The 13,319-nt window shown below is 40.1% G+C and overlaps 1 protein-coding gene across 3 annotated transcripts in view; it reads right to left on the minus strand.

Moving 5' to 3' along the window:
• The window catches only part of LOC121521696 (kelch-like protein 29), a 146,991-nt gene that overhangs the window by 96,239 nt on the left and 37,433 nt on the right, over nt 1-13,319 (minus strand). For all 3 annotated transcript variants that reach the window (XM_041805839.1, XM_041805838.1, XM_041805840.1), the window contains one exon: nt 618-926. In XM_041805839.1, the coding sequence (XP_041661773.1) occupies nt 618-890 (273 nt within the window). In that variant the 5' untranslated portion in view covers nt 891-926. The remainder of the gene's footprint in view (nt 1-617; nt 927-13,319) is intronic.

A 13,319-nucleotide genomic window follows, 5' to 3' on the forward strand; every position in this document is an offset into this window, starting at 1 on the left:
TTCTCACACTGCCAACAGTCAGCTACATAACTAATCCCTGAGCAGGGGGTGAAGAACACAAACATATCTACAGTATGAACTCAGGGTTTCTAAAATGATGTACTCCATTCTGTTTGTCAAACCATCACCTCTAAGCGTCATTTCTGACAGCAGCACCCGTGTGGGCCAGTGTTAGAGGTCACATACATAATGAAAGAAGAAAATTACGAAGTGGGAGAGAGAAGGAACAGCCTGTCATTTGGCACAGAAAGAAAATAGCTTGGCAGGAATGGAGCACCACACATGGAAAGATGAGAAAGAGCAGCAAGGGTGAGGTACAAAGGTTGAGTCAGCAGAGAGGGACGTGGGAGGGACTTAAGGAGCAAAGACAGCTCAACTACGAGGATGAGTATGTCAGTGAGTGGAACGGTGCAGAGAAATGTAATAAAAGTAGGATAGGAGGAAACTGAAAGCCTGGAGAAAGTTGGAGATTATGTCCAGTTGGAGGGTTTTCACAGTTTTAAAAGTTTAAACGGGGGAGAAAAAGACGGGAAAGAGACTTAAGAGGAGGAAACGCTGATTGGTTTCATGATAACTCAGAGTGAAGCATGCTAAATCTGACTGGACAAGGTTCTTACCTTGGTCAGGGCTGCACCTGCCGATCCTGCCGCTGTGACGCCTCGCTTGACCGCTATGTCACTGCTTGATGTCGTCATGGCAACTGTAACAGGAGTGGGGAGGAGGGAAGGGATGACCGGGAGGGGTAGAAGCCCCGGACGGTTGTTGCCATTGATGATGGCAGAGGCACAGCTGTGATTGGCTCCTCCATTGTGGAGGACAGAAGGGCAGATGTCTCTCCGCTCCCAGGGTCCACGTTGGTCCCTCTCAAAGCGACGGTGGTGGTGTGACATCACTTCCTTTTCCTTTCAGAGAGAATACGAGCAGGCCTGAAGGGAATGAAAAGAAAAGAGCTTAAGTCATGTTGAATTCTCTTCATTTTACGTTTGCAAATACAGGCAGGAAGCTGTGGAACAAAACAGGAAGGAGGCGATTTGAGGAGAAAACATTTTGATGTTAAGATGTAAATCTACAACATCTGCTTCCAATGTAACTGACTGGCATGAACACACTGCTGCTCATTTGTGGCTCCTAATTCCTTTTCTCACAGTCATTAACAAGATATGCACAAGAGGAAGAGAAATGAGCGCTGCCTAATAGGTCTATAAAAACACCATCAGCACTGAAACCATAAGGACAGAAATTTATCAGACGTAAAGCAGATGGGCTTGAGTAAGAGTGAGACACAAACACTGTCAAGGTTTCCTGAGGTCAGGAGTATCACGGTGTTTGAAACTCATTCATCTGAACAGAAATACTCCAGCAGTTACGGCTCATCTTCTTCTGTACATCTCATGGCTGCTTAATTCAATCTAATCACCCTTAAAGTACAGTGAGTGTTTTCGTCGTTTTATGTGTTGATGGAAAAAGGGACGACAATGAGCTGAATTACATCAGTATGTTATGCAGCTATTGTAATGAGTAGAGTATCACTCTGTATTATATCATAAATCAAAGCGCTGCAGGATCTGAGCAGTGAAAGCCATCACCGAAGGGATTGTAGCACATTGTACCCCTCTTTACAAAAAGCACATTATGCTACCTGAGCATTTGATCACAGATGAAATAAACTTTAAAATCACCTCAAACCAGGTTTGAAAAAATCCTTAGGTCTCTGAGGAGAGAATGACAACAGATGATAGAGCTTTATTCAGCACTCTGGGATCTTTACTCCTACTTCTTTAACCTCATAAGATAGCGCCTAAAAATGCTGACATCTCTGAAAGGCTATGTGTTCATTTGACAAAAGCATAATAAAAAAGTAAATGCTTGGTTCACTGACAATGTTTATGCAGGATTCAAAAGGAGCAGGAGTTGTTGAGAATGGCTAACATAAGATTTATGTTGTGGCCTTCAGTCTGAGCACTGGCCTCTCTTATCACCCACTAAAATCTAGGGGTGTGGCAAGATCTAGTGCCACATTCCTCCCACAAGCACCAATATTCATTAAAAGATTACTGCTTATTAAAATATATCAAAGTGAGCCTGCATTGTTTTGTGCTTAGTGGCTACAAAATATTTTCTTCTTTTTATAAAAATAGTGTCAAATCATGTCATGTCTCATCTTGTCAAATGAGCTTATTGTCTCGTCACACCCATTAAAAACCATGACTTTTGTCCTCTTGCACCTCTCTTTTATTGTCCTTGTCACTCTTTTACTTCATGCATTAAATTCCTTCTTTAAGTATCACTAATTTCTCTTAAACAAGCTCTGCTGTCCACATTCAGCGAGCTGATATGCAGAAATGTAGCCAGAGGGAGAAACTAAAAGGTGTTGGCCAAAACTCTCTCATATACTGTAATAATGTCTCTCCCCAAAACCAATTTTCCTCTCCTCAAATTTTACAAAAGAACAAGATTGTACAATCTCTGAGAATATATTGGAGATGGAGAGAATAATGAGGCACGGGGCCAACAGAACAATGGCAGAGCTAGAGCTATGTAATGTTCTCTTATCAGCTGAGCTCCACACCTCAGCTGAGAAATAAGAGGCAGGGCACAAAATTCCCTCACAGAAAAACAGGAGGAGGAAAAAATTAACTACATGAAAGAAGAATTACAAGAGTCGGACGACAAGGCAAAGGGCTCAACTCTATATAATTTATTTTTATCAGAGTTTTTCAGAAGTGAAGTGTGCACATGCTATTGTATGTGTTCACTGTGGTACAAAATCTAGACAGTCTTATGATGTCATCTGAAACATGACTGTGTTTTTCTCTTCCTGTAAATCTCGAAGATGAAGGGCAGTCTGGAGAACAAATCCATCACATTATGCAGAAAAGCACCGACAAGAGTTTTTGGAGGTCCACACAAGAGACAGCTCTGTGGAATAACCTTCAGACGGGCTGAAATATACAAAAGACAGAGAATGAAAACCCAGTACTTTGTACTCTTACAAATAGAGGGTCAGGAAGATAGCTCAAGAGCACATTTTATTTGCACCAAGTAATTCCATTTTGTAACTGTAATAAAAGTAAAATGGCCTTGTGACGCAATTAAAATGTCTAAAAGTCTGCATTTTAAACAGCTGTTGTTGAGTAAAGGCATGACAAAATTTAAATTAAGTTGCAATACAGCCTGCTTCAATTTCCATATCGCAGAAGATGCTTTATTTCCCTGTGTAAAAATACCAGTTTAAAACTTTTTGCAGCAGCAGAGATGTTAACGCTCTACACAGCATTCTATCCTTCAAGTTTCATTTTTTTGGAATAGTTTACAAAACAAATTGTACTTTCCCCATTTTGTATTTTTGCATATTAAATCACAATCACAATGATGTGAAAAAATATTGCAATTAGATTATTTTCACAATTCGTTCAGCCCTACTGTGCACATAAAGCAAATGTCCGTGAGTGCCATTGTAATTTTATTAAAGACTACCAACAATATTTCAGTCAATGCCCACAGAAAACAATGCTTTAGCTCCTGAAATCCTGTCAATCTTAAATGGAGATATCAGACATTCTCAAAAGAAATGTTTCAAATTCCATCATTTCCAGCTTTTACTGACTCCAAAATGAAAAAAAAAATGCTGGTGGCTAGACATGTCAAGAGATAGAATTCTAAACAGATCACTAAATCACTAATCCTCTGGTAGCCAAAAGAGTCAGAGCAAAAATATGGTTTCCAGAATGAACAGCAAAGCCAGAAACTGAATGAAATTATCATGTAAGCAATCAACCCAAAGAGCGACCTGACAGGCATCTCCACTGTGCTGTCAGTCACATCAATACTTGAAAGCTGCAGAGGGCAGAGCAAATGCCGGTTGCCCGGCTGCCTGGAAGGCAAGTCATAGCTGACAACATCCTGACCTCACTGCTATCACCATGGAGATGCCCTGCATGTTCCTGTGTAGTCTGAAGATTAAGGAGCGCACATCAGGAGTCTCTAATAACATGAGTTCTTGAGAAACTGCCAACTAATTAGACTAAATAAAAAGTTATCTGGCAGGTGGAGAAATGACGTACACATACAAAAGAGAGCAGCATTTGTTGCTCTGGGGCAGCACTCATCATGTTGAATTTGTGTGTATTTGACAGAGCTGCTTTAATAATGTCATGTGGAAATAGGCAGGGAGGACGTGAGGAAAGAAAGAGTAACAGATGGACAGAATGCAGTGATGAAGAGACAGCAAGGCAGTGTGAGTGAAGACAGATACAACAGGAGTAAAGTGTGTGTAGAAATGTCAGGGTCCGACGTTAAGGTTGTTGCCTACTTGCCCCTCGGGGCAAGTGCTTTCCAAATCTACTCGTCCAATCTAAGTTCCTACTTGCCCTCTCTAGGAGGTTCTTTTTCTGGCTGTCAAGTGCATACATCTTGCTCACAACATACTTAGAACTAAAATCCATTGCCTGTCGACTGTGGAAAGCAATACACAACTCTTCCTTCTTAAGAAATGTGAAAGCAATGTGAAAGCTGCACCAGGTTGTTTTCTGAAGAAATTCAAACTCAGGAATTTCATATTTACAATACTGATGAGGTAATAATACAAACTCAGAAATATTTTTTACATAAATGATGAAACCAAACCTATTCTCAGAGGAAAAGTATGTCAGTAAAACACTGACACTAGAGAGGAGGTGGGGTCTGCTACATATGCACCAAGTATAAAATGGTGCTTTTCTTCTGTTTTTATTTGGTTTATTCATCATGAAACTGAAGAATTTTGCCGAAACGTGAAAACCAACCAATTAAGATTTTTCTTGTTTGATTAAAAATGTCTTCCCCAAAACTACATAGTGCCTCTTTAAAGTGCTATTTCACAGTTCCACCCTGTAACTGTGACAGTTAGACCAGTATGACTCAACCCTATTTTACCAAAGAGCCAAATTGTCTAAAAAATACTTTAGCGAGAGCCACAATACAAACCGGGAATGTAAGGTAGATCGGTTATTTCTGCTCTTTTGACAATATTTATGATCATTAGTGAATTAAAGATCAAATAAAACACCCGCATTTGGACAAATTCAACTAGATACTAGATATGACGTTATCTCTACTTATGATCCGTGTGTGTTATGCTCATTGATGACGCACATCGGCATAATTGTTAAAAGATATGGGTGTGAGAGAGCATTGGCAGGAAGTGGCTGGAGAAAAACTTAAAACGAGGAAATGGGAAGCTTCAGATTAAACACGACAGCACAGCTCAATGAATGAGCAAACTGAAGAGACACACCACCGGCGGACATCCTCTGCTCTCTTCTCTTACACACGCTCCTCCGTTGAGTGCATCCGACGGTAATAAAAGACGGATTTAAAATAATAAACGTTTAAATTTGGAAGTTCAAGCCCGTCTTCTTTATGTGGGTAACAGATTTATTGATGTGACCTACCATGAATCTTTACTAATGACAGTGTTTACCTTCATAAAGGATTTTAGTTCAAATTTCACTGATGAATCACAGTGATCTAACCTTGCAAAGCAGATGGATTCACCCGTTTCCATGTTTCTCACTGGCTAATCCATCTTGCAAAGCTCCTGTCTGAACCATTTGGGCCTGGTCAGAAAGTGACAGGACCAATAAGCAACGAAGGGCAGTACTTTCGGGTGCAGCAGAGTCGTGACATATGAAAGAAGCGAGAAGAGGCCGGAGCAAGTATGGCGGAAGACATTAGCGTGGATGCTTCTAAAGCATAAATTTTATCAGAACTTGAAGACATTTCTTTGTTAAAAGAAGAACAAAGAACAGCAGTGAGTTGTTTTATTATCTCCGCCAAGGAGGTTATGTGATCAGGTGGGTTTGTTTGTTTGTTCGTTTTTTTGTTTGTTTGTTAGCAACATAACTCAAAAAGTCATGGACGGATTTTGATGAAATTCTCAGGAAATGTCAGACATGGTATAAGGAAGAACTGATTAGGTTTTGGGACTGATCTGGATCACTGTTTGGATCCAGGAATTTTTTTAAAGGATTCTGTACTATTGGGAGATAGGACTAATGGCAGAGGTCTGCGCTGTTACCACTTTACACCAGGAGATGGCGGACGTGAGTAACTTATTCAAAGTGTTGGAGTTTATAGAGTTTGAAAGACACACGCCTGGTCAAGGAGATGAGTCGGAGCGTAACAGAGAGAAAGACAGCGAATTGTAGCGAGAAAACTCACAATGCTGGGAGGAATAGAGGAATATTCACCTTCTGCCATGACTTCCACACTTAGCAAAGCCAATGCTTTGCCTCACCGTGTCCCCACCCCACCGGGGGAGGGAGTAATCGGCGAATTAGATTTTGGGAGTGATCCGGATCACCGTCTGGATTCAGGAATGTTTTTAAAGGATTCTTTACTATTGGGAGAGGTCTGCACTCCCTGAGTACTTTTCTAGTTTTCAAAAGTGACAAAAGTCATGTACTGACATGTGTCAGTCGCCATGGTTTGTGTTATGCCTTTTCCCAAATGCCATCTATGGAAGGTTTTCTGACATGCCAGATGGATGTGTGAAACACATCCATCTGGCATGTCAGGTTAGTAGTGATCTGCATGGAAAGAACCAGGGCTTTCTTAGCATTTTTAGGTTTCCCTCTGAAGACCTGAAACTAAAGAAACCTAACTGATGTTCAAGAAAAGGAAAGAGAAAAAAGTCAAATTAGGAGAAAAAGCAAAAATCTGAAAATAAAGCAATGTGTTTCTTATCTGGTTAGAAACTGTATGTAAAATGGAACACCTTACAGCAAAACCCAGCAGCACAAGCACCATTCACAGCTTTCAAGTGAGCATACTGTTAGAGGTATTACTGCTGCCTTTAATTAAACAGCTGTAACTACAGGACATAAAGCTGAAAACAGCTTCTTGTCTGCTGATCTCACACTAATTTAAATCCCCCTCCATATCTCATCTGACTATAAGAGTTTCCACTAAGGTTTCAGGGGAGATGCTTGTCAGGGATAACAGTTAGGTAAAATGAAAGAGTGCATGTCAGCCAGCAGCATTTCATCCATCAAGATGTCACATTAATGTTCAGAGATAGAAACTATCAATCATCTTTTCCAGATAAAGCATTCCAGTAAGTTATTGAGTAGAAAAATAATGGAAACAATTCATGAGGCAGGTTAGAAGGAGGAGAATAATTGAGAGGAAACAGAGATAAACAGACATGTTTTTCCCAGTTAAAGAATGATAAAATATTTGTGCATATTTGACAGCAAATCTCCAGCTCTGTGGACATCAGCACATTTCTTGTTATAAGCATTGCATTAATAAGCTAACTTTAAAAGTGAGAAAGGCAGCACTTTTTCAATATGAACTGCATGTATGGGATACAACATAACCCTACAACATAGGTTGTGTTTCAATACGGGGACTATGCTTTTACAAGAAGATAAAGACATGACGGTGCGCCGGTAGTCGAGTGGTTAAGGCGCGCGCCATGTATGCAGGCGACCCAGGTTCGAATCTGGCCCGTGGTCCTATTTCCTGCATGTCTCTCCCTGCTCTCTTCCCTGTTTCCTACTCTATCCACTGACCTATCAAATAAAGGCAAAAAGGCCAAAAATAAATCTTAAAAAAAAAAAACAAAACATGACAAGCTGACTCATTTCTGTCATAGTGCTCACTGTCCATCCAGGCACAGGAATGACCACAGTAAGGTTGTAAAGGTACACAAATTTGGACCGAACCACACTGAAACAACATGTACATGAATCTATCTGAATACTTGTGAAAAAAATGTACTTTGGATCTGAGTTTCTGAACACGAGAATATCACATAAAGCACCATAAGGCTGTTATGACAACCAAAACAAATGAGAAGCAAGAGCTTAAAGATCCCAACATCATCGAGGTTTCCTGTTTGAGAGCACTTTGGTGTCCCATTGAAAAAACAATAATAAAGACCAGAGGTAAGACAAAAAGAGTGTGCAAACATGTTGCTGACATATCAAAATCATGAATGCATTTGAAATGTTTACATTTTTGTAGTCAGGTAGAGCAATGTGCTATATTTTCAATTCTATGTATTTTTTCATTGTTTTATGAATATCAAAATGAAGTTAAACCAGCCCTGGAGCCTGAACTGGTCTTTATATTTTTAGTCAATCAGCAAAAGGGATGTTTTCAAGATCTCTGTGAAGAACAAGAACTATTATGTTACAATTGTTTCTCTTTCTGTACTAAAAAAATGCAACTTAAGACCAGAGGTACGTACTGAAACAGAATTTTTTGTACACCCTACAACCCTAGACCAAAGAGTCATAAGATAAGTAAATGACAAAGTAAGATTCTGCCATTTTTCAGTTGTCTGCATCCCCAACAAGATGAGCCAGAAGGACAGGGAGGAAAATGCTTCTTTTACCATTGCACTCTGCTGCTCTGTTAATTAAAACTTTCAATTAAAATTCACAATAACACAACAGGAATACAAAAGACGAGAAAAACCCGGGGCGGGTGCACACTTTTCCATACAGCATGCCCTTTTTTACAGGGGTGTGGGAGTGGCAGATTTTCATTTGCCAATTATACAGTGTGTTTGTGTGTACTAGTGGAAGTGTTTATTCACTGGGGCCCATGGCAGCTGCTGCCTTTTCATGATTTCTCTAAGCAAAAACAAACAACAGCAGCAGAACAAACAGCTCTAATTGATAATGACACACAAACAAATACATACAAAGAACAGACGATATTAGGATTCCTGAAACACAGTCATCTTAATTCAAGGTATTAATGTGCATGAATAAGACCTGGGCAACATGGCCTTAATATCATATCACAGTATTTTTCTTGCTCTTAACGTTAACAGTACTGTATCATGGTATTACAAAATTATGATGAACAACACATTTAAATGCATATTCAGAAGCTCTTTGTACACTTTTTTGTAACAGTTCCTTTAGTTTTTAGTTTCGCTTCTGTAGTGCTGAGGTGTGTCAAGATGATATTGACCACACCATATTTCCCAATTGAGTGTGTTCGCAATAAAAGCACTCAAGAAACAATAACAACTATGGACGTTTACTGTGAAGGAATTGATAGAAGTAGCATGTTTATCATTAGTTTAACTTTGCTTTGTCAGCGGTACTCACACAGCTGCAGTGTTTACAGCTGCATCTCTGATTTAGTTCAATGCCTACGCTCTCCTGGACTTGACATGCACCCACAGTATTTGAGTCATGAGTTTTAAAAAAAACCTGCATGCACTACTGTCTGTCTGTCCGTCCGTCCTACAGCACTGATTGAAAAGAACTGTGCATCATGCTATCTACTACAAGATGTTGAGAATGTTATTTTATTCCAACTTTATAAATAAATCTACATGAGATGCAAGTTTATTACTCATATATTTCTAAATAACTTAAGTCCCTCCTCTCTCTGAGCTGTCCGTTATTTCCCTGCTGTAAACAGTGACAGTCTGTGTATAATTAGTGCGGGCTTTAGTGCTCTCCAACCAATCATCTGTCAGTCTAGAGTTCCACTGCTTCCGCTGCACAGGCGGAGGTTTACGTGTGAGGAAGAGATATCCAGCTCGATTTCATGACAAAGGTATCCAAAATAAATCGATCGGGCGGAAGACTCCAACCTTGAACCAGAGTCTGATGGATTTTGGAGCCAAATGCAGTGTGAGGAGCTGCCAGGAGAAGGAGAAGGCCTACAATAAAAGATCAATCTATAGATTATAAGAATCAATTCCGTGATTAAAAAAAAAAAAAGACAAAAAAAAAGGATTGATCAATTTTTTCAACCCAGTCCAAATTGCACAATAAGTGCACTGGCATGAGTGGGTGACGTTCGGTTAGTTTAACCAGCTGCTTGTAATGCTGAACTTAACATGCTGCTGACTGGACTCAGACTGAACTGTTGACTTTCACTTTATTACTTTGCTACACTGATGGTAGCATTGGTTAAGCCTCGTGTGTGTACTACAACAAAAAGTGCACATTTGAATTGGAGATGATGGTGTTGCAAAAATCCATTTCGTGGTAGAAATTTTACTGGTGACTGTATAGATACTGGTTTACTGCACACCACTAGCATGATTATGAGTGAACTTAACTTTTGACAACACGAAACAGGAAGAAGAACAGTGTTAATAACTGCAATGGCTGCTGCGGAGGTTACTAAAAACAGTGAACAACCATCTCTTTGACACCACCACCAGGTAAAGGGACACAGCAAAATATGGAGGAGAGAGCGGGAGATCCAGACATCAATAACAGAGACAGAGCAGCAGTGAGAGAGAGAACAGGAGAATGAAGAGCAACAGACAGTATACAAGTAGAAGAAAGTGAGAGGAGCCTGAAGATGTGGGGTTACAGTCACAGGGTTACAGGAAAGAAGTTTGTGAGCTGAAGGCCAGTTTCTATATATTAAAAAAAAAAAAAAAAAAAAAAAAAAAACCTGCCATGGCATCAGTTTCTCCAGCAACAGTGGTCACGACATCACCTCTGTCGCCATGTAGAAGCCCTGTGCGACTTTTATGTTGCTCTTCTGGTCATCACCACAGACATGCTCCAGGGTTAGATCTTATTTTGACCCTCCCTGCTCAGTAACCAAGGCTCTATCTATGTTTGGATCCGTGTGTTGCATTAGATTGGATTTTCGACTGGAGGCCTTTGCCTTAAAGCAAGATATTTAACCCCCACCTGCTTTACAAGCCCCAGTCCTACAGGGTGACCCTGCACCAAAAACACAGGAAACAAAGAGAATTTAGGTTTAATAAACTGTCTGGTAATAAAAGGATTTATTCTGTGAGTTGATGTGCAGCTTCAAAGCTTTATCACTCATAGGACAAAGAAACTACCAGCACCTTTCAAGACTTCCTGTTCCTAGCAATACTAAAAACTGACAAAAAAGTGACCCCAGAGCAGATGTTCAGAACATCATCCCGTTCTCACTGCCCCACTATTCTGTCACTCCAGCTTTAGAAGAACTAACAGTGAAGGAGGGACAGCCTTTCCTCTCTTCTTTCTTTCCTTTTCTCATATCTTTGCAGGTTTTCTCTAAAAGCCATCCTCTGTCTCCGTCCATCGTTTCATATCTCTATGACCACAGTGGTCTCTCAGAGAGCACAGTGAGAGGAGCTGCAGTCCCGTCTGGCCCAGAGGAGCGGTTAGAGCAGTATAGATTAATGACCCAGGAGACAACTGAGGCAAGAGGAATGAACAGAAAGAGGAAATAAAATGACCTAAAGAAAAGGAAAGAAAACTGAGAACAATGAGGCGTACATTAACTTGTAGGAGAGGTAGTGATTGGGTCATGTGTTTTGTCAGTTACATGATCCTGTCACACTGGCTGAATGAATTCAAACAGACTTGGCTAATTTGCATCTTCCGTACACCTAAGTGGAACAAAGATAAAATGATCAGCTGAAATTTGTATTTTGCTGATCTTAGGTACAATTTTAAATATTTTTCCAAAGCATCAGTGGGTAATGACTATACAAAGTGAGGAAGTAAGGCAAGTTGGAGAGTTGTGTGTGGGTGTGTGTGTATTGGTGGAGGTGAGATGTATAGACTTTGACAGGTGTGCTGCATTCAGATAAAGAAGGAGACTCATTACGCTCAAGTAAGTGTCCATGCTGGCCTTTCTCTCTCTGTTTCGTCTACATCCCCTTATCTCCTGTCCATTCCCATTAACTCTCCATGCATCAGAAGCCGCTGTCCTCAGAGCAAGGATCCGCTATAATATGTGAATTTCATTAAGGGCTAAAATTATCCTTCTGCTCATCTTCTAACATCAATTTAGAGGGTACTGAAGATAGAGAAACTTTTCCACCTTGGCCTCATGAATGTGTCTCTGCCTGTCACTGTCTGCTGAGTCTCATTACACTATGCCCTGGCAGGTTGACCTTCACTTAACGATCTGACCACAAGGCCAAATCATCCTCCATGTCTTTTATTGACTTGGTTCAATCTCATCTTTTGCCTGCTGCGTTTGAGAGCAAATGTTGGTCCTGTAAACAACAGCAGCGTCTCAGTTGACATGCCCCCCCTTTAAAATGGAGAGTAATGGAGTATCTTATCTAGTTTGACTGACCAGTGGCTGGATGAGTTACAGTAAAACGAGATTAATGGATGGAGATAAATGGAAGAGCCTGCAGCATCTGTAGAGACCCACTGACATACACCTACAGTGCACAACTGGACAGATGGCAAAGTGTGCTTTGATTCAAGATTCAATCAAACTTGCAGGCAGTCTTGATCTAGCTATCTTAGCATTTACTGGTATTAATTGGTTTTTAAAACTGGGTTAAAATAAACCTGACTGAAATTTGATCATGATAAAAGGAAACTGAAAATAAAGACATTGCAACCAAAATGTGGACTTAGCTCAGTCCATATGTTTTCATGCACGGTTAAGACAAGCAACTGTCATAGCTGCATAACACACACATATGACTTATTCAGCAAATACCAAAGCCAGTATGGGACTGAGGTGTTTACATGCAAGAGTAAAATGATCCCTAACCATAGGTGTCTAAGTTACACACTTGAAAATCTGAAACTACGCAATCTTAACTGGATGCATTAGGATGCATTCATGTCTTTAAAAATGCTATCACTGCTACCACATATCTAAAATGTAGGGGTGAGAAACACTAGTGGCCTCACGATACGATATTATCACAATACTTGCGCCAATATTATTGCAATTTTAAACATTTTGCAATACACAGAATATTGTGATACCATATATTGCTATCTATACCATTTTTCAACTGTTTAGCTGATTTAGCCTTAGCCTTGCCTTCATTTTAATTGTATTTCTGCAGTATTTTATTTTCATGTAGCAATCCTTGTAAAACTCATGTATCATGTCCATGTTGTTTGTGCCTTGCTTGCATTTATGTCCTTTCCCTGGTGCTGCCATATTGTTGTACTAACTTGACCATCACCTCTGCCAACCTCACTGGACAAAGGGCCCAACAGCATCATCAACTGGACAGCAAAGAAACTGCTGCTATTTATCCAGTATCACAGACTTCAGTTCATATTAGCAATTCATTTGAAAAGAATTGATATTTGGCAGAAGATACGACGCGATATATCACTGCGTAAAATATCGTGATACTACACTGTATCATTTTTTTCCCCTCACCCTTACTAAAATGGTTATTAAACTTATCCATAGGTGCATGGCATATATGTACCATATTAGTTGCACAACATTGTTATTTTGTGCAACTCTGCCATCATGGAATGTGACTCTGTTGGTCATTTAGGGAGGCAGAGTCAGTAGGCCAAAACCAGATGTGGTTTGCTATCACCTTCCCCTATTTTGGCAATGCAAGAACT

This window comes from Cheilinus undulatus, linkage group 14 (assembly GCF_018320785.1).
Source record: "Cheilinus undulatus linkage group 14, ASM1832078v1, whole genome shotgun sequence".
Lineage (NCBI taxonomy): Eukaryota > Metazoa > Chordata > Actinopteri > Labriformes > Labridae > Cheilinus > Cheilinus undulatus.